General features: G+C 38.1%; 1 protein-coding gene across 1 annotated transcript; it reads left to right on the forward strand.

The window, feature by feature from the left end:
- The first annotated feature begins 334 nt into the window (after positions 1 to 334).
- lamb4 (laminin, beta 4) lies at positions 335 to 21,440 on the forward strand. The gene is made up of 33 exons (XM_089127722.1): positions 335 to 478; positions 2,932 to 3,067; positions 3,157 to 3,230; positions 3,335 to 3,523; positions 3,603 to 3,666; positions 4,141 to 4,355; positions 5,218 to 5,338; positions 5,710 to 5,898; positions 6,909 to 7,064; positions 7,665 to 7,777; positions 7,874 to 7,953; positions 8,044 to 8,176; positions 9,466 to 9,756; positions 9,847 to 10,032; positions 10,117 to 10,226; positions 10,467 to 10,587; positions 10,692 to 10,869; positions 10,959 to 11,102; positions 12,022 to 12,253; positions 12,343 to 12,500; positions 13,497 to 13,721; positions 14,928 to 15,145; positions 15,254 to 15,350; positions 15,429 to 15,783; positions 16,091 to 16,248; positions 16,391 to 16,590; positions 16,671 to 16,856; positions 17,053 to 17,197; positions 17,672 to 17,879; positions 18,001 to 18,136; positions 19,260 to 19,430; positions 19,588 to 19,741; positions 19,818 to 21,440. Exons 1-33 carry the CDS (start codon positions 392 to 394, stop codon positions 19,955 to 19,957), a joined length of 5,370 nt encoding a protein of 1,789 aa, XP_088983848.1. The 5' UTR covers positions 335 to 391; the 3' UTR covers positions 19,958 to 21,440.
- Positions 21,441 to 22,314: the final 874 nt, after the last annotated feature.

Raw genomic sequence — 22,314 nt, forward strand, 5'->3', positions numbered from 1 at the left:
TTTAATATTTAGTTTAATATGAAAAAAAAAAAAAAACGGTGGATATCCTTTTAAACACTGCTTCATGTTGGCTTTTTCACACCTCAAAACCTTAGTCAGTAACCTCAAGTCTAATAGTTGTCATCTTTATCGTGTACACTACCATAAAGTGATCATTGAAGTGAACATGCATGGACTATAGGGTTAATTTAATGGGAGGGGCATTCTGATTCTAGAGAGCATTTGATTGGACAAAAAAATGTAGTATAGGATGACTCATCAAAATCCAGCTAACTTAGTTTATGTGAAACCTGAAATAACTGAGCATTTGTGATTTGTAGTGGTAGCAGCTCCAGTCCGCCTCCAGGACGAATGTGTTGGGAATTCGTGTTATCCTAACCTCGGTGACCTCATGGTGGGCCGTGCCGCCCAACTCACTGCTTCTTCAACCTGTGGCCTCTACGGACCTCAAAACTATTGTATCCTGGGATACCTGGAGGTCAGTTGTAAAAATAGCGACACTTCAAGGAGTCAGAATGTCAATGAGGGGGAAGTGTTTTAAAAAAGAAGGATTAAACAGGGAAAGACTTCTCTGGGATTTGGTACTAAACTACACGTTTGAAACTTGGAAAAATACTTGTCTATGAAACCTGAAGAAAATACATTTCCCTCAGGAATCTGAGTACAGTGAAGCCCCTATTTCTCAAACATATCTGCATAACATCTTCCCTATCCAAACTACCCAGAATACAGTTCCATCCCAAAATGGTCCCTTTTCAGCACCCACTAAGATAAAAGAGACGGCATACTTCTTTACATTTTTTTTTTTTGGCCTGGGTAATACATACTACAGACAAGTTCTGATGTGCCTTCCTGAGCTGTCGTATAGGTCATTACCTCTTCTCTGTCACGAGACTAATTTATGCCTGTTTCCATATTCCCCTTTCCTCCCGCCCCATACCTCCAGCCCTGTCTATACAGGTGATAAAGCTGGTATGTGGGTGTGTCATTTAACACTCATTTTGTATACTTATAGTCCTTTTCTTGTCCCGAAGAGCCCACCGTAATTGTGCTTCCAGTAACAGACAGTATAAATAAAATAAGCTGCAAAAATCCTGAATGAATTTCGGTTGGTTTTTCAGGTGTTAAAATCAGATTATTAATGTGATGGACAGCTCTTGTTCATACATGCCCGCAACTAAGATGTAAACCTTGCATATCCCCCCTCATTGTCCCTACAATATTCTGCCTTACTTCAGAAAACGCTTCTGAATTTTTGCCAGGAGACACTAATTATATAGAATAATACATTACTGTAGGAGCTTCTGTGACTTACTCCCAGCTGCATGAAGTTTTTAAAGGAATAGTTCACTTGGAAAATCCCATCTTTATTGGATCATTTTCTCATGTTGGTCCAAACCCTTAGAAGTTTCTTTCTTCCATGGAACACAAAAGGTGATTTTTTTCCCCTTTTTTCTGAAGAAAATCCGGTGGGTCTTTGTAAAATAATGAAACTGAATAAGGACTGCGTCTGTCAAGCTCCAAAGAAACCCCATAAATGTAGCCTATAAGACTCTATGCACTATTTTACAAAACTTTCTGAAACCTTTCACTGGTTTTGTATGTAGAATAGTATGAAATGTAAGTCGTTAATCGCTTAAAATATTGCCATCCGGCATCCGCCCTTACTGTCCTTGGCGAATAGTCATGTCCAATCTCAATCAGATCTTTTCAACACATCAGTTGAGCCTGTTTACAATCTGGTGTGCCAAATATAGAAGATCTGTCATTACCTTGCCATTCATAACATAGTCCAACTGTTTCCAGAAACCATAGTTCCAACAAACATCATCGCAAACGTCATCGTAAAGTTGTGTGATTGGACCTACAGCTCTTGAGCTGTGGTTAGAGGTAGGCCTATAGTTTCTTGTTAGTAAGGCATGTAGACTTTTCCACAGATCATGCCTTTGAGCAAAATAAGTTATAACCAAGCTAACATAAAGTACAATGTGCCAAATGTGCAACCAAAGTCACCATCATGGTTTTGGGAAACAGTCGTGGCAGCAACTTGATTTCTCAAACAATGCATCGTTTTATGGTAGTTGAACAGCAAGCAGCGAGCTACACTGACTACGTTTACATGCAGCCAATTTTCGGGTTATGGTCGGGTTAAGGTCACTATTCGGGTTTCTGACACATTAGGAATAACCCGTTTACATGCGTGAGCAGAGAGAGTTTCTCCTGTGGAAATGCAATATCTAGATGTAACGCTGACGCGCGGTTAGAGTCTGGACGTACGGACAACCTTAAGACGCAAAATGCGTCATTTCCGATTCTTCTTCCTGTATCCAAAGACAACAACAAGAGCAGCATGCGGATAATGAATAGTTCGGGGCAGATAGCGATCGGTTTGTTTGCGCTTAGATGCTGGTAACGTTACTGAGCTCGCTCCAAAAGTATGCTGTGCTGTGTCTCACCTGGTCTCGCCATGTTTACTTCCGGTATACAGCACGCGGATTTTTGTATGCGCCGAGAAGTTTCTCTACTCAAAAGACCAAGATTCCTTGCGAATAGAACATGCGCAGAACACAAATCACTATGGTGATATTCTGATACGCGTTTACATGACCAAAAATTTGGGTTACAAAAGGGCTACCCCAGGTATAATATCCCGGTTTTTAAAATCCGGGATATGAGCATTTTTCGGGTTTTTGCCGGTGTTTACATGGCCGTTCGCGAACGGGTTTGGCTGCATGTAAACGCAGTCACTGTTGTACGAGAAACCCTGAATTATTCATTTTTTGAATCTGATTCAGTTCTCTAGTTCAGCTTATTGACCAGCCATAAAAGTCCAATGAAAAGTGCTGAACCATTTAAATTTCGTTGTACATCACACTAAAATTGTATACTGCCATTTAATCGTCACTATCGCCATTTATCTCAAAAATTTAGAATGAGCGCAAGTGCTTCACCTGTGACTCCAGGAGCCCCTACAATCTCCCCCACAATCCCAACAGCCACCGCATAGAGAACATCATCACCACCTTCCGACCCGAACGCAAGATGAGGTGGTGGCAGTCTGAGAATGGTGCGTAACTTCTCTGCATGAACTTAATGGACTTTTTGTCATTCAATTCTGCTGGTATTCTGAATTTAGACTTAATTTTAAAATCCTAGGTGTGCATGAAGTCAGCATTCAGTTGGATCTGGAAGCAATGTTTCAGTTTAGTCATTTGATATTGACATTCAAGGTACATTCAACACTTCCCATATGACAGATCTTATTGAAATAATTTGATTAATTTATATTTCGCATGTGATTGAGCAAGCTATTTGACAACACGCTCTCAAACAGAGTTTCCGACCTGCTGCCATGTTGGTCGAGAGGTCAAAAGACTTTGGGAGAACCTGGAAGGTTTTCCGTTACTTCGCGGAGGACTGTGCCAACTCATTCCCCGGCGTCTCTGAGGAGCCAGCAGACAGTATTGATGACCTCATCTGTGACAGTCGCTACTCTGGGGCAGAGCCATCCACCGATGGAGAGGTATAGTCTCAGAGCAATTCAGAAATGATCCAATGACTTACATTTAACACACATAATTCTTACTGTGCTTTCCATCCAGGTGGTGTTAAAAGCTTTGGATCCAAGTTTTGACATCCATGATCCATACGACTCTACTATACAAGGTTCATGTCTCATTGAATGTGAAGTTTGTTTTAGAAATAACACAGTAATTTAGATGTCAAGTCGGGATGATGCCTAAAGGCATGTCCAACATGTGAAAGGCCTTGATATCTAGATGATGAGCTCATAGTGTGTTTGACACATTTTAAAAAAATCACTTTAAAGAAAATTTACCCTGTTTAAACATGTCATATCACAGTCTGTTTCATCGGTTCTCACCTGGGCTTTTTTTTTTCAGGACCCAGATTATTTAGCGATGCAAGTATATTAGAATAGATAAGCCAATAATTATTCAAAAAAACTAAAATGAAATGCTTCAAATTAATTTAGAAGTCAAAACTTTGTAATGTAAAGTAAAAAAAAAAAAAGAAATTCATTTTGAGATTGGTAAAAAATATTAATATCGGCCAATAACAGATATGATGCTGTTATATCATGAAACACAAGCAATATCAGTTACTTCTTATGGTCCTCAGAACTGATCACCCTGACTAACCTGCGAGTAAACTTTACCCGTTTGATCACCCTGGGGGACACGTTGCTCACGCGACGGAGGAGGAACCCACAGGAGAAGTATTATTATGCCCTCTATGAGATGGTCGTTCGGGGGAGCTGCTTCTGCAATGGCCACGCCAGTCAGTGCGTTCCCGTGGACGGCACACGTGGAGACACCTTCAGTGAGCCTGGCATGGTGAGCATACTCCTGCAAGAAAGAAAAACCACATGAGTCCTCATTGATGTCTGAACTGTTTCTCCTAGACAGCAGTGGAATTAAATGGAGATTAATGGAGGCATTACTTTTCTCTAGACCCCATATGGTCTCTCATGTATCTTCTTTACAGTTTCATAAGATATCTTAATGTCTCACACTGTGCTCAGATTGCAGTCATGAAAAGTATATTTTGAACTCTTCTCATCCAAATTCTGTCAAATTTTGTCGACCATGGACATAAATTTGATGTACTCTTACGGTCAACAATTTATCTCATTTATATATATATATAATAAGCCATTGGTGGTGTTTGAGGAGATTACCCCCTTTGAGTACAGAGAAAAGCGCTACATAAATGTAATGAATTATTATTATTATTTTTTTCATGTTGTCAAAGTTTTTTTTATTTTTTTTTTATTCAACAATTGCACAGTTTACATGAACATTCCTTACATCACATTTTCCCAGGGGTAGTACAGATTTACAAAAAGATATCAAATTGTTTACACACATTTATAGTTTTTGTTGCCTTTTGATTAAGAGAAAGCTAAGAGAAAGCTTAATCGTGTTGACATATTGTAATGAATTATTATTCTGTTATTTCTATAATTGTGGAATTTTTTTAAGTATAGTCACATTCTTTACTCTTTAGCCTGTTTCTGTACAAATATGTATATACAATTTTCTTTTTACGGTAGATAACTATAATTACTACCTGTCATGCTTCAGTTGGTTTGCTCTACTTTTATCTGAGCCTGTTTTCTTTTATCATAAATTAGTAGCTTTGGTTAAAGAAATTATCCTTGCTTTATAATAATTGTGACACGACTTTTTGCTCAAGGTTCACGGTAGATGTGTTTGCCAACACAACACCGCAGGGTACAACTGTGAGCTCTGTCAAGACTTCTACCATGACGCCCCCTGGAGGCCAGGGGGAAAAACAGACTCAGATGTTTGCAGAAGTAAGCATTCTCGGCCAGACAATTGATAGATCAACTCATATTTTCAAGCTTGCCCAATAAATCAGTATCCTTACTCTCTGTTCTTCACTTCCTCAGCTCTATCTGCAACATACTTTATCACAATATGTCTTTCTTTGACTCATGTCAATAAGTGTATGCTTGTTTCCATCTGTTTTGTCTCATTAGCAGATAGCATTTGTATTTATTAGCTTGTATTTGTATTACACTGTGAAGCGAGCTTGGGTTCTTGATCTTGGTTCATATTATTATTATATTATTATAGATTAAAGATGAGATAATAATACATAAAATATAGGCACACGGATTAAAACACACTAGGAGTACATGTAACTCCTCTTTTAATGTTTCAGGATGTAACTGTCATGGCCATTCAGAGAAGTGTCACTTTGACCCAGCACGCTTTCTGGCCACTGGCGGGGTTAGTGGTGGTGTGTGTGATGACTGCAGAAATAACCGTGTAGGATCTCAGTGTGAGTTGTGTGGGCCGTATTACTACCAGGACCCTCAACGCTCTGTGGACGACCCCAATGCCTGTATACGTGAGTGAAAATAATCTTCTAGACTTACAAATAATTTATTACACTGTATGTTTTACACTGTTGTCCTCTAAAATAATACTTCAGGAAGTAAGCCCTGCTGAAAAAAACATTAGAAACCATTACAGAAATGGTAATGGTTTCCACTTCAAAACCATTACAAACCATCAACCATTACAAAATGGTGTCCATTATGTAGTGTGTTTTGGACCATATTCTATTAGGATGTATTGGTTTGTATAGGTTTCCATTACAAATTTGTAATGGTAATGATATGTTTAATGGTTTCCATTACAGTTTGTATTGGTTCTGATTTGTAATGGTTTCCATTACAAACATGTATTGGTCATGATTTGTATATATTCAATGGTTTCCATTACAAATATGTATTGGTCATGATTTGAACATATTTAATGGTTTCCATTACAAATTTGTATTGGTCATTATTTGAATATATTTAATGGTTAGGGCAATGTGTTTGGGTCAGGATTTGACCTGATCACTCCCGACAAGAGCTGTTAAACCTGAAATCACATGGGACCAATGTTTTGACCAATGACCAGTTTTTAAAAACTGTATCTAGCCTATAGCCTACATTTAATCATTATTATCAAACCAAAGGAAACACTAAATTTATTGGAGTCCTAATGGTTCATAATGGTGTCCAGTAGATACCAACATGTAACCTATAATTTTCAAAGGTGTTCTATTGGTCCTTAATGGTATCCAATAGAAAACATATACCACCAATAGAAGAAAGCAAATTACCAATAGAGACTTACCAGGACCATCACAGTTTCACTTAAAACCAATACAGAGAAAAAGACAAAACATGCCACCAATAGAAGAAAGCAAATTACCAATAGAGACCTACTAGGACCATTACAGTTTCCATTAAAACCAATACATTTCACTTTATAACCATTAAAACCATTAGGAATTCTGTAATGTTTTATATTGTTTTTTTCTAGAAGTTTCCAAAATGTCTTTATTTTGTTCTATTCAATGTCCAGCTTGTGAATGTGATCCTGATGGCTCAGTGGACGGTGGTGTGTGTGATCCAGTGACTGGCCAGTGTGTGTGTAAACAGAACGTTGAAGGAGAGCGCTGTGACCGCTGCAAGTTTGGGTTCTACGGGTTCAACCGGGACGACCCAAGCGGCTGTCAGTGTGAGTGTTCATTAAACTACAAAATGGGAATTTACGGAGCTGTAAAAGTGAGTTTGAATAGTTGAGTACGTATTGGTGAAATTGATTTTTATTGAGAGGTTGTGATGTCCATAGAAAGGCGTAGAATTTATTTGTGAATCACTGATTTTTTACTTCCTTTTATTTTTTTATCTTCTGTACAGCATGTTATGTACAGTTTACTTTATTTTATCGTATGTACAGCACTTTGGTCAACTCCTGTTGTATTATAATGTGCTTTATAAATAAATTTGAACCTTGAACCTTGAACCTAGTTAAAATTCGAACTTACGGTTAAGCGGGGCAATGAACGAACATGGTGTGATCGGGATAGCATAGTCATGCAGTTCTCAAGCAAAACTGATCTGGGGTAGCCAGTAACCAGAATCCAATACTGGTCCCAGCATGTAAAACTTACCTTAAACTGGTAATCAAATGGTTTTTTCAGCAGCTGCAGGGATGCGAGGTCGCAAGGTCGGGAGTTTTGAATATCTAAAACTCTTTTTGTTCACCAACTTGCAAAATGTATGCATTCGCCTGAACTTTTATAAGGTCTTCCTTCATCAATGTATACATATCCAGTGTGCAGGTGTAATTTCATGGGAACGATACGCACGGACAACCCTTGTGATCGGACCACAGGAAGGTGTATTTGTGAGCACTTTGCTTACGGCCCACAGTGTGACCAGTGTCTGGTGAGCTGAACATCTCTATCAGACCACAGTATCTAAACTTAACCATTGAAAATGCTTGAAAATTATAATGTTCTATCATGATTTCCAATTTCCTAGCCAGGTTACTGGGGTCTGGGAAACACAGTCTATGGCTGCTTACCCTGCGACTGTGACGTTGGAGGGGCCCTGAGACCCGAGTAAGATTCTCAGCAAACCACTTACCTCTGCAGCAAACCACATACCTCTGATTAACTGTTTACAAGACATAGTGCATACTGTTCACACAGATGTTCCTCTGTGGATGGCCAGTGTGAATGCAGGCCTAACATGGTGGGCCAGAAATGTAGTGATCCAGCCCCTGGATATTTCCTGGCTCCTCTTGATTTCTATATCTACGAGGCTGAGAACGCAGTGCCTCTGGTGAGAGATTGGATGTGATTTCTGTACTAATTATTTGCAGTCACACTAGACTTTGACTTTGTCCAACTTTTCTATAGACACTGCAATGGTCACAATATGACATTTTTAAACACATAATTCAACATATACTACATCTAAAGTATAAAAAATAAGCAATCTACTCTTTTGTTTTGCAACGCCGCAATCCTAAAAATTTAAAGTTTGCATTATTTTAATTCAGCTAATAGGTCATGCCATTTCTTTTGGTCACACGTCTTCACTTGATATGAATTCGCTGGAAAGGGTTCACCACACTTGGAATTTGAAACGACCAAATTCATACGATTTTACATTTCCTATCTCCCGCATTTGGATACATCAACCCGATCTCACGACCAAGTCGTACGAATTCGACGAATGATTAAAAAGTGGCTAAATCGTAACAATTCATATGACCTCACTCGTACGAATTAGTATGATTTTGCTAAATCGTACATATTTTACGAATTGGCCAACTCGTATGAATTTACGAGGGGTTGTGGGTGGACATACCGTTGTATGTTGTGATTTTAGTGTGTGTGTGCGTGTTAGTGAGGTCATTAAGTACATGTTATATGCTCTTGAAGAATGTTTGATGTTTTATGTTTGATATGCCACATATTCTTGAATAATGTTGATATTTTAATCTGTGCTGTATGTATCTGTATTTATTTGTGCCTGGGGACTGCAGATGTAAATTAGCCTAAGGCGAACTCTGGTGTAATGCATCAAATGTTTACATTTATGTTATTAATTGCACATGGTCCCTTTTAAATAAAAATCAAATCGAATCGAATCGAATTCATACGAATGACCTACCCCTTACCCCGCCCCTAAACCTAACCATCACGTGGGTTTAGACAAATCGTACAAATTCGTACGAGTGAGGTGGTACGAATTAGACACTTTTTAATCATTCGTCGAATTCGTACGAATTGGTCGTGAGATAGTGGTGGATACATATGAATGGAAGTCAATGGAATGAAAAGTGTGGTGCCACTGCAACTTTATTCATTCATAAGTATGAAGAGACCCCATGACTCGTTATCTTTATCTGAATAAAGATAATTTTACCTTTGTATGACAAGGCAAGTTGAGTTAAGGCTGGGAAATGTCAAGTTACCTAAAAATAAATTTATTCAGGAATTTGCTATTACTTTTTACTTCATTGTTACACCACATAATTTTACTGTCATTAAATAATCTTTAAATTTTAAAAGTTTATATTTGATTTAACAGAAAAAAAATTATATACTTTTCTACTTCCACAGGCGGCAAATTCTCCATTTATTCAGGCCCCAACAGTCCTCCCAGAACCGATACCTGAACGACCAGCCAAGCTCCCTCTATGTCCCCTTGCTCCAAAACCCTCCCCAATACCTAATAAAGAACCTGAACCCCAAACGGTGAAGCCATCTTCGACCCCATACAACCCCCAATTCACCCTGCCCATCTGTGAGCACTACTTCAGAGAGAGGGGTTATGACTTCAAGATCAGTAATGGAAGGGTTGTGGTGTACAAACCTGAGATACGGAAAAGACGAAGACGAAGACAAGGCCAGGTGAAGCTTGAAATGACAGATAAACAAACTGTCCAAGTTATAATGCTACAGAATTGAATCTGATTGTCTTGGTTGTTCCCATGCATGCAGAGGACAATCCCGTTTGAACCAGGCTCACCCCTACAGATCATCCCGCGAGAACGTGTCTCAGATCGGTCTGTCACTTGGACTGGACCAGGTTTTGTGCGAGTTCAGGATGGGGCAGGACTCAGATTTACAGTCAGCAATATACCAGCAACTCTTGATTACTATGTAGTTGTCCGCTATGAACCAGAGGTCAGCCAGCCCTTTCAATCAATATTTGAATATCAATGTTTTGGTCCATTTTACATTTATGTTTTCTAAACTTTACCTTTGCAGTCCACCGATGATTGGACAGCTATTGTGAATGTTTTCCCACTTGGATCAGGGGATGGACGTTGTCAGTATGACCCATCCAACAAAGTGTTTACTCTTCCAGGCTCTGGAAGGTGAGAAGATTTTTGTTGGGTTTATTTTTGCAAGTATTTAACGGATATATTATTAGGTTTATGTCGAGTGATAGTTTACTAAGGGTATAGAGTTCAACCAGTTTACTTACACATTGTTCACTTACCAAGAAATTTTGTTAGTCAATGGTGTCAAATATTGTTTTGGAATCAATTAACCCTTTTTTTTGTACTCAGTTTCTGAAAACCATATAACTCAAATAACATTTTTAATATATTCAGGACAGGCACTCTGGATCTTCCAGTGTGCCTCAACAATGGTAACAAACACCATTTGGACGTCACTTTTAGAAACCAGCACAGAGCAGGCCCTCAGACCGGCTCATACATCCTGATTGACTCTGTAAGATCTCAACCAATCCAAATCATTGAAAATTATGAAATAGAAAACTACTAAACAAACTGCTTTTTGTTTCATATATTTACCCCTGCTCACTTTCACTCTAGTTGGGCCTCATTCCCAAAGTGGACTCCCCCCCAAACTTCTGTTCGCAGTCATATTTATCTCAGTTTCAGCAATACCGCTGTATTGAGTTGGGAGCACAGGCAGGAGAGGAAACCCTCTCTGAAGTATGTGAGAAGCATATTGGAAGCATGTCTGCCTTTATTCACAATGGTGCAGTGGGTGAGGATCTAAAAGTACACCACTGATATACATAAGATTTTATTCCATGTTACTATATGTATACTATGTGTATCTGTGTAAATCAACAGCTTGCAACTGTCATCAAGTTGGAGCGTTCAGCTCATCATGCAGTAAATTCGGTGGACAGTGTCAATGCAAACCTAATGTTATTGGCCGTTGCTGTGATTCCTGTGCTCCTGTGACGTACGGGCTTGGACCCAACGGCTGCTCATGTAAGCCATATTCTCTCACGTTGTGACTGTCTATATTTTAAAGTTGACATGAATTAATCGGACTTATTTTTAAGCAGGGTTTCCGCGGGGTCTTAAAAAGTCTAAAATTTCAAAATTACAATTTAAGGCCTTAAAAAGTCTTACATTTTCTAAAGTATTATGTTCTAGGTCTTAATTCATTTTAAACGGGTCTTAATTTTCCTACGTCCATTGAAATGAAAGTTGTTGTTTTTTTATTCCGTGGTTTTAGTTCCCTATTTTGCTAGTTCAAATATAATTCAATGTATTGCGACTACAAAATAGACCAACATGCAACAGCCAATCAGTTTTGAGTTTCGTGTTATTGTGCTCTGGTTTCTCCACACAGTGACAAGATACCAGTCCTACATTGTTTCAAACTATGTTTCTGGACTCTAACATCACTCAATCCTTCATGTGCGGGAAAGATAAAACGGCCCTTTGGAAAAGGGGATTTTATAAAAACAGAAACAGAACTAATTTCCAAAATCACGGGATCGTTCGTGCTGTTTTTCGACGAATGTTCAGTTTAAATAAATTAAATTACAATGTTGAGACTCTGCGTTTCCTTTGTACGTTATATATATATATATATATATATAGGTCTTAAATTTCATTCATAATGGTCTTAAAAAGATCTTAAAAGTCTTAAATTTGACTTTGTGAAACCTGCAGAAACCCTGTTAAGGGACATTAAGTAAAAAAATATCCAGGTGGTTCTACTGTCCTGATATCATAAGGTCAACAAGTTCTCTTACAATATCAGATTTTGTGATCTTTTATGACATTATATAATTCAGGTTTAGTTTTATACAATTTAAATTTAAACATGTTGAAAATAAACATTTAAAACCCATATGAATTGTGAATGTTATTATCCATTTTTCATTGAACTTTCTAGCATGTGACTGTGATCCATCTGGCTCTACCGCTGAACTGTGTGACCAGACAACTGGCCAGTGCCCATGTCGAGATGGAGTAACTGGCCGTCGTTGTGGTGAATGTTACCCTGGTTACTATGGGTTTCCGCAGTGCAGACGATGCACATGCAACGGGTTGGCTGACATATGTGACCCCATCACTGGAGACTGTTTGGACTGCAGGGAACACTCCACGGGACAAAACTGTGAAAGGCAAGAGAGGATATTGAGATCAAATTGTTTCAATCAAAATAAATAATATTGACTGGAATTTAGATGCTAATGGTCTTTTTCTGTTCCAGGTGTAAAGATGGTTATGTTGGTGACCCTGTGTCTGGGCAGTCATGTGAGCCATGCTTATGTCCTGATGTGGATGGAAGTGGACGTTTCTTTGCCATTTCCTGCAGGAAGGATCCATACTCTGGAGCCCCAAACTGTGAATGCCTGCCTGGATATACAGGTCATTGTACACGCTTTCATTCATAGCAATTCCGAGACCATCAAAGAGTCTTCCAGTAACCTGTTTGATGTAACGTATAGTTAGGGAACTAAAGATACAACACTAGAGCCCGACCGATAAAGGATTTTGAAAGCTGATACCGATACAAATATTTTTTGGTTTTAAAATCTGATATTCCGATATATCGGCCGATATTTTTTTATTTCAGAAGCGCGAAACAAAACATTAACAGATTTCCCTAACGTTAGTTATTTGTAGTTATTTGAGTTTTAACTAAAATAATATGATAATGCATTTTAAAAAGAAACTTGTTTCTTTTATTGTCACAACAGAACAGACTGATGATAGTGGCATTAGCTATCTTTGTGGTTAGGTAAAATGATGAGCCATAATTTAGCAATGGATAACGTTATACTGCAAACTGTAAAACATACATTTTCAATATAACAGGCCAAGGAGAGATGATCCGTCCCATTGCTATAACTGTCACGCGCTATTAAAGAAATTCGAAATACTTCAGTCATATTGTCAAAAGTTAAAAGGACAGTCAACTACACTGTTACAACGCAACGTAACTATTACTAGCTAATTCCGCTTCACTCTCGACTTCTTTAACAGCAGCAAAACTGGACATGATAGTCACAAATTTTGTCATGCTTATTTGAGTTAAGAGAACTGATGCGAATGTTCTTTTAATTGTTATTCAAGCAATGTATGTATCGTGACCATCTCAACGAGTGTTTCCAACAGGAACGGTGTAGAGTGCCCTCTGGTGGACAAACTATACAACTCCAACACTCATGACATGGTTCAAGCGTGTTTCGTCCATTTTTATTTTTGAAATGTTCATTTATCGGCCATTATAACTGCCGATACCGATAGTTTGGAAAATGCCTAATATCGGCCGATAATATCGGCCTGCCGATATATCGGTCTGGCTCTATACAACACTGTTTTAAAAAAAAGATTTTATAAATCTTACCGTTTCTCTTGCAGGCCCACGCTGTGACTCCTGCGCTCCTGGTTATTACGGTGACCTGAGGTTGCCGGGTGGCCGATGCGAGGAGTGCTGTTGCAACAATAACATTGATCCCCGAGATGGGGAATCATGCGATGCTGTGACTGGCGAGTGTTTGCGCTGCTTACACAACACGGAAGGGCCGCAATGTCAGAGCTGCAAAATTGGATACTATGGCAATGCATTCGCTCAAGACTGCAAAGGTACAGGTTTTAAAATGTTTCAAACTCAAATGAAAGTCATCAATTTTTCATGGCTCCTTTTTGTAACGGCAAACAAAGACACTGCAAAAGGGACGGACAATGCGATAAAACTTTTTGTCCCATACATAGCTGATAAAGAGAAAACTGTTAATGTGGCCCAGAATGTAAACATATACATTTTAATGTTATACGGATAGTTCACCCATGATGTACCAACGCATTCTTATCCTAGGGCGTCATATAGTGACACTTTTGAAATTTCGTCTAAATCCAACGCACATGGTTCCCTTTAGCATCAATATAACATACGCAGAGCTTTGTTGGGTTATGGTAGGTTTAGTGTTACACCGCTAGGAGGCACCTTCTGGCCCATATGTATATCTGCGTCTCATATTGACGCTAAAGGGTGCCATGTGCGTTGGATTTAGACGAAATGTCAAAAGTGTCACTATATGACGCACTAGGATGAGAATGGGCTGGATTTACTCACCCTCAAGTCATCCTAGGTGTTCATGACATTCAGACGAATATAATCTGAGTTATATACAATAATGTCCTGGCCCCTCCAAGCTTTATAATGGCAGTGAATGGCTGTTTCATGTTTTAAAGTCCAAAAAGTGGATCTATCCATCATAAAAGAAAAATATATATCCATATTTAAAACTTTATAAAGTAAAATAACTAGCTTCCGGCCAAACGAACATGCGGATTCCACTTAAAGGGATACTCCACTTTTTTTTGGAAATAGGCTCATTTTACAACTCCTTCAGGGTTCCTTCACTGTTTTCGAATCCATTCAGCAGATTTTCTGATATTTAGAAGAATATCAATAACCAGAGAGTTTCTGGTCCCATTGACTTCCATAGTATATATATTTTCCTACTATGGAAGTCAATGAGACAAGAAACTCTCTGGTTACTGAGATTCCTCTAAATATCAGAAAATCGGCTGAATGTGTCCATGTCTTTTTTTCCTAATGCAGTTTAATGAGAAAATACTCAGCAATTGTGTTGAAATGAATTTGCAAATGGTAAAAACACCACATAGAACTATAAACAACATTAAAAACTTAATTTTCACCACAAGGGGACTTTAAAAAATTACATAAAATTTTGGCAACAGATATTTATTCCTTTTTTATTTTAACATTTAACACTAAAACACCTTCATAAACAACAATTGTCTTGTTTTTATTGTATACTTAAGAGTGTTCTTGTGACCGGAGAGGCACAGATGACACAAAGTGTCCAGCTGGAAGCCCCTGTTTCTGTGACCAGGAAACCGGCGAGTGCCCATGTCGAACAGGTGTGAAAGGAGCCCTTTGTAATGAGTGTGCGGATGGATACTGGAACCTGGATGGCGAGTCTGGGTGCGAGCCCTGCAACTGTGACCCAGAACATGCTCTCAACTATGTCTGTGACAAGGTCAATATTGCATCTTGTGTTAACATAATAATTCATAAAATAAATACACTTTTCACAAAAAGTATCTCATCCCAAGGTCTTCAACGCCTACACTTTATGTCCTCCCAGATCACAGGCCAGTGTTTCTGCCAGCCAGAGTATGGAGGCAGAAAATGTGACGAGTGTGGCCCGAATCACTTTGGAAACCCAGATATACAGTGCATATGTAAGCGATTATATGAAGAGTTTTGTTCTCTCCCAAGTCACTGTCTGCCGACTTAAAATGATCTCATTCTTCCTTCAGCTTGTGACTGTAACATGGAGGGCACCATTTTTCCAGGTTGTGACACTTACACGGGTGAGTGTTTGTGTAAGCCAGGGGTGATGGGCCTTTTCTGTGATGACTGTGCCCCGGGTCACGACACCAACTTCCCTTCCTGTGAACCCTGCCATGCCTGCTATCACCTCTGGGAGAAAATCGTCTCAGACGTTAGACTAGATGCTGAGAGGATTGAAACTATGATGCCTTGCCCTGAAGACTTCCGGCCTCCATCTGATCTACAACACTTAGAGAATTTGTTGGAGAAGTTGCAGAGCCTCCTTAACATGACCGCTCAGGATGAGCTTAAAAAACTAGAAGAGCTCTTCGCACGCATTAGGTATTTCAATATTTTTGGGGGACATTAAGTGAAATCATTAAGTGATATCATAATGAAGAAAAAATACTTTTTGAAATGTAGTTAATGTTTTTTTTTTTTTCAGAAACAAATTAGGGAAAATAGTGCACTAATTTTGTTAAAATATTACAGATTAGTGAAAAACCCTTGCCACCGAATCAAAGTCAAAGGAATCAAAGGAAATTGTTATAGTGAGCACTTTTTTTAGGACATGTACAACTGGAGGGAATGTATACAGTAGTCTTTGTACAATGAAAACCTATATCTTGGTATTCTACTTACTCCTCAGGAATGAAACGGAGACCATTGACCCAAACATAATCGTTATTGATCCAACCATACTTCTCAACACTGACATCGCCAACATCCGCATTGAGTTCAATCAGCTGTTGAAGAATCTCAGAGAGAAGGCAAAAGAGGTCCCAGTGACAGACGTAAAGGCTAATGGTTTGTGTGTGAAAACTGTTAAATCTCAATGAATACCAATATGACAAGTTGTTATGGCTGAATCATATCATTTGTGAACAATATCAATATAACACTTCAGTTAAGGTCACTACTATGCAACTATTGTGTGTATTTTTTTCAGATATTTTGAATAAGATTAAAAAGCTCTACGACGAATTCACCGACAGCGTGAAGAAAGTGGAAACGGCTAAAAAGGTCCAAGAAGCCTCCAGGAAGACAAGAGAGAATGCCACATTGGAGCTTGCTAAGTGTCGTATAGGAGAAATGGATAAGCTGGAAAGGAAAGTGAAAGCTCTGAGCGTTGCCAACCTCAACGAGGAGGTGATTGAAGAGTAAAACTGGGGTTTTGCAAATTAAGAAAAATAAATAAATCCACGGTGTGACAAATCTTTCTGCCGTAGGTCTGTGGGGCTCCAGGTGATGTAGAATGTGAGAAAGCAAAATGTGGTGGAGCTTTGTGTGGGATGTGCGGGGGACCGGCCTGTACAGGGAGTTTACCCATCAGCCTCAATGCCTCCAAACTGGCAGATGCGACCGAGAAGAACATCTCTGCTCTGCGCAGTAAACTCAAAGAAGATGATGCTAAGGCATGTCAAAAACTTACCAGGACATTCCTACTCTTGCATACTCTTATTTATCATTTTTTGAATAGGTTTGTAGTTCAAAGTGTCTATATTAGGGTATCTAGAGGAACTTAAAATGATAAGAAAGAAATTGTGGCTTCTGAAAAACAACTTGTCTTTTCACATGTAGACCTCATTCTGTTTTCTTTTCTATTTACAGCTCATGAACACCTCAAAAATGACTAATTACATCAAAGATCAAGCAGAGGAGCTGATGAATAAAATTAATCAGACTAAGAACAAATATGAGAAGGAAAAGATTGACACCAAGAACCTCATAGAGAAGCTCAAGAACTACCTAGGAGGTACTGCGTCTAACAAATCTGGTAAAAGCTAGCCTGGTCTTTGATCATATCCAGTCAGAAAAAGTAATTGGGTAGTTATTTTATCATCTACTCAGGTCACTCTCTGACAAATCAGTAGTAGTATCTTCATTTTGTGGAGCACAAAAACAGAGCTCCAAACTTCTCTTTTTCATACAATTAAAGTGTCAAAAAGTACCATTGATATTCCTCGATCATGTGAATTGAGGAAGTTAATTGCTGAAAACTTGTGCTTTACAAAACATCTAGTTTGTGTGAACAGGCCTTCAATTGAGCCTATCAGCTGACCATAAAATGTAAACAGCTTAATTCTGTCAAATGCCTCCAAATCCTATAGATTGGGTCGGTGTGACATGAGGAATATTAAGATTTAAACGACTACTTTAGTTTACATTTACAGTTAAGTAAAATGTACATTGTAAAATGTCAATTTAGTTGAGTGTTTTACCTTAACAGATGAGATGGTGAGGCCAGAAGACATTGAGAAACTGGCCAATGCTGTGTTGTCCATTCAGCTGCCCAAGTCACCTAATGAGATCAAGGACATGATTGAGAGCATCAAGAAGATTCTGGCAAACATCACAGACTTCAACGATGATCTAGAGCACTTAGAAAAACAAGCCAAAATTGCAGAAAACCTGAAGGAGAGGGCCAAAGAAATCTTGTGAGGCTGTAGTAATGAAGTCTGTCTCACAGCTGTAGTTTTTTACTATTTCAGTGTGCTTTATAAAGCTAAACCTGTGGTCACCAGCATCACTTATCCTGTTTGGTTGGTGTGTAACCAGGAACAGAACCGAGGCAATTGATGTGAGGGAGATAGAGGAAGCACTGAATGATACAGAAGAGCTCCACGACAAGATAGTCAATCATCTGGATGAGGCTGAAGAAAACAACGTTGTTATCAGTGGCAAAGTTAAAGAGGTAATGGCTTATTTTGCTATGCAATGCATGCATGTTTAAGGAATCTTTTAATTCCTAGTCAATCATGTCAATCTAGACCTGCATGGTGTAACACCACAACGTCAGACCATTTTATTTTGTGTGATCTATCTATCCCTTTAAAACGAATACGAATTCAGTTTCTTTTATTTTGCTTTCAGTGTTATCACCTATTTTATCACCAATATACTGCTTAACCCTATGGGGTTGTTCGTTTCAGAGTCACACTCGGGGTGTTCGGGTCCAAATGAACCCAAAGGACGGGATTCATTTTTGAAATTTTCTCAAAACACCAAAAAAAGAAAAGAAAAATATTATAAAAAAAACAAGTAAAAAAAAAAAATCATGATTTTTTTTTTTTTACTCGTTTTTTTTTATAATATTTTTCTTTTCTTTTTTTGGTGTTTTGAGAAAATTTCAAAAAAAATAAAAAAAATAAATAATTAGTATTAATGCAATAATCATGACAAAAATTTCCCCCCATTGAACATAATAGAAAAACTATTTAAAAAAAATATTTAAAAAAAATTTTTTTTAAAGCTGTGTTTCATTTTAGAGTCAAGCCTAGGCCTCATCAAAGCAATTTTTGAAATGAGATGGATGCCATCTGGTGGACAAACTGAGCATTTTAAAAATGCAAAACACATCTATAATCTGAATTTTTTGGTGTGTTTGTGTATAAAAGTGTGTTTGTGTGTGTGTGTCTGGATGTGTCTGTTTTGCACTCTTGATGTTTTATAGATTCACTCCTTCACTGTTGTGTGCTTTTTTTCAAGATCGTGGCTGATTTGTAGATTGTACGCACAAAAAAACTCAGTATTTTCACATTTTTGCCAATTTTCCATTCATTTTCCATGCGGGTCCATTTGGACCTGAACACCCCAAGTGTGACTATTTTTTTTACAACCACTTAGACTATTCACACCCTGTCCCCAATTCTTTGGGGTGTTCAAATACCAAATACCAACAAAGACACCAAATTTCGGACCATTCCGAGGAAGCTGTGATTTAAAAAATATATATATATATTTAAATTCTTCGGGTCCATTTGGGCCGAACAACCCCAGAGGGTTAATAAAAAACTGTTCTCATCAATGTTAACTAGACTGAACCTAAACTGAAAAACATTGAGGATAATTTGGATTCGACTCAAGCCAAAAAGTTACTGGATGAAATCCAGGCCTTGAAGAATAAGACAGAGATGAACAGAGCCCAGGGGAAGGAGGCCAAAGATGCTGCCAATGCAGCTCTCGACAGTGCCAAAGATGTCGACAAAGTAAGTCTTACAACCCTAAGTACATATATTTTATGTAAATATGCAGTATGTTGGATGTACAAACATAGTTACTGTTTAAAAGTATAATCATAGTAACTGGAAAGATGCTTACCTTAACCTGTCCTGTTGAGAGTTGATTGCTTTTCTACATTTACAGGATCTTGAGGAACTGAAAGAGCAGTTTGAAAAATTAAAACTGAATAGCACAAACCAGAATGTTAATGAAGAGGCTAATGAACGTCTAAAGAACATCACAATGGAGGCAGAGAAGCTGGCTAAATATGTGGAAGATAAAATGAAGAAAATTGAAGGTACAATACCATCAAAACAGAGCAGTATGCACCTTGAGTTTAATGGATTTCCATATGTGAAATGTTTGTGTTTCAGACTTGGAGAAAAGGATTCTGGATGCAACTGCAAAAAAAGAGGAAAGGATGAAAGATTTGGAGGCACTCCAGAACGAGGCAGATTATTTGAAGAACTTTATTGTTGATAAAGTGGAAAAATATGGTCTGTGTTCCACTTAAGCCTACAAGGGTTTCCCATCCTCAAAATTAGAGGAAGCCTTTTTAGTGTTTGCCATGGGAGAATGCTGAAGGCAACGCAGGACAAAACTGCCTAGGACTACGATTATGGGATGAAGGCAGTTCTTTGATCTTGATTCCTCAAATCCGGTCCTGGAGGGCCACTGTCATACAGTGTTTAGCTCAAACACTGATCAAACTTGCATACCTGCAACTTTCTTGTGACTCTGAAGAGCTTGACTAGGGTTGGCACTAAACTCTGCAGGACAGTGGCCCTCCAGGACCGGATTTGGGAAACCCTGGTTTAAGGGTTTGCTAAATCTAGTGCTACAAACTGGATATCATCATCCACCAATTTTGTCCTTTTTTTATCTGATATTTTTCTTAAAGGGACTGTTCACCAAAAAATGAATATTCTGTCAGTATTTACTCACCCTCATGTTGTTCCAATCCCGTAAGACCTTCGTTCATCTTCGGAACACGAATTAAGATATTTTTGATGAAATCTGAGAGCTGGATCACTCCTCCGTACTAGTCCAAAGGCTTCTTGGGGGATTGAAACTTGACGGCCACGACATCGTTAAAATAGTCAATGTGACTACAGTGGTATTTTCTTTAACGTTTATGCCAATGTCATATAGGGAATGTACAACTCTGACTGTCCACTAGAGGACGCAAGAGTAAAATTAAAAATGCCACCTGCATTACACAAACCATGCAGCATTGTTTCCTGAACTGCTTGAATCTAGAGTGCAAAAAGCAAAACAAATCATATTTTACTCAAGTTATGAGTTTGTTGTATTGAATAAGATAAAAAAAATGACAAAAATAATGGCAACAAAAGCTCCTTTTTTCAACCGAGTTGAGTCACAATGAGTCTTGTGAGCCAGGTTTTGAAATGAATCATTCAAAAAGACAAAAATGTATTTAATGTTTGAATTAGACTGACGAATCAGATGCAAATTTAATTGCTGATCAATTCAACTGAGCTTTTTAAGCATATTCCTAAAAGTTTCTTCCAACATTAAGGAGTTCAAATGCTTTGAAGTATTTTGGTTCATGGTTAAGTAATTAAAAACTAGATTAAAAATCTACTTCATCATTACTTCCCGAGTTCAGCTCTACAGCTGCTCCATGTGCAATAAGATAAGACATTCAAGTTTAGACGCCTGCTGCTTGTGGAATGTGTTCGTTTGTCTCTTGCAGGAGGTGGAGGGTCTGTGCTTTTGTCCTGTGGTGTTAATAGCCTCTCCGTTTACTATTGAATTGCAAAACCAAAGGTAAAGCCCCACTGATGTTATTTCATTGATCTGTCTGAGTGAATCTTCCCACATTTTAAGCTACTTAAGTGTTGTTGAGACATTTTATCTTGAGATAATTTCATCTTCACTGAGGAAAGACAAAGGGAAAAGTCATGAAATTTTTAAACAATTAAAAAATGAAAAGGTGCAGTTGTTACCTTATAGATATTTCTACCTGATCTGATACTTAAAAATGACTTTTAGGAGTAACCTGTAGTCACATTAAATCAGATATAATAAATAGTGTTGTTTTTTTCTTTTTACTTGAATAAAACTAGTTCATTTGAGTGTTACAACGTAAAGTACAGTTACCTGACTGAGCTTTTTTTTCTGGTGTAAGCAAGTCTGTTGAACGTTTAAACTGTGTCTTTCTGGTATCCGAAAGATCCACCTCACCTAATCTCTTCCTAAAGTTTACAAAGAGAAAACAAAGAAAACAATATGTGATCTGGTTAAAGGTGACATGATGTTGGGTAAAATGGCATTAAATAAGAAATCAATTGTGTTTTGGAGAACATTCCATCTACACAACTGAGCACTTTTACTGCCTAAGGAATACACTGATAATCAAAAGCTCTGGGTTACTTCTTATGTCTAAACTGACGGAGTACTGTTTTTCTCTGCCTTGTCATTTGGATTATTTCACCTTTAAACTGTCAATTATTGAGGAATTATCTAAGTGGATGCTGTCACTTCTTCTTACTGTGTCTCTCCATCTCTGTCTGACTTGGATTTGAACTAAAAGTTTTTGAAATTTTCAAGATGTTGTAGCCCTGCCCCCTGTGCTGTAAGTAACAATTCATTTGCACTTAAAGGGACAGAAATGGTACATATTTGCTTTCCCTCAAAATAGTGACAATTCTAAAATGTTATATAAACATATTTATGGGGTATTTTGAGATAAAACTTATACCATTATTATACCATCCATTTAAGACTTTGTAATTGTTATTGTGAGACATTTTGTTTAAAATATTTTCTATTGCAACCAGATATAAGGTGGTTTTATATTTATCTTAACTCTAGCAAAAAAGTAGCATGGTAAACTATGGTGTTCGG

Source organism: Pimephales promelas, chromosome 25, assembly GCF_988280905.1.
Source record: "Pimephales promelas chromosome 25, fPimPro1.hap1.1, whole genome shotgun sequence".
Taxonomy (NCBI): Eukaryota; Metazoa; Chordata; class Actinopteri; order Cypriniformes; family Leuciscidae; genus Pimephales; species Pimephales promelas.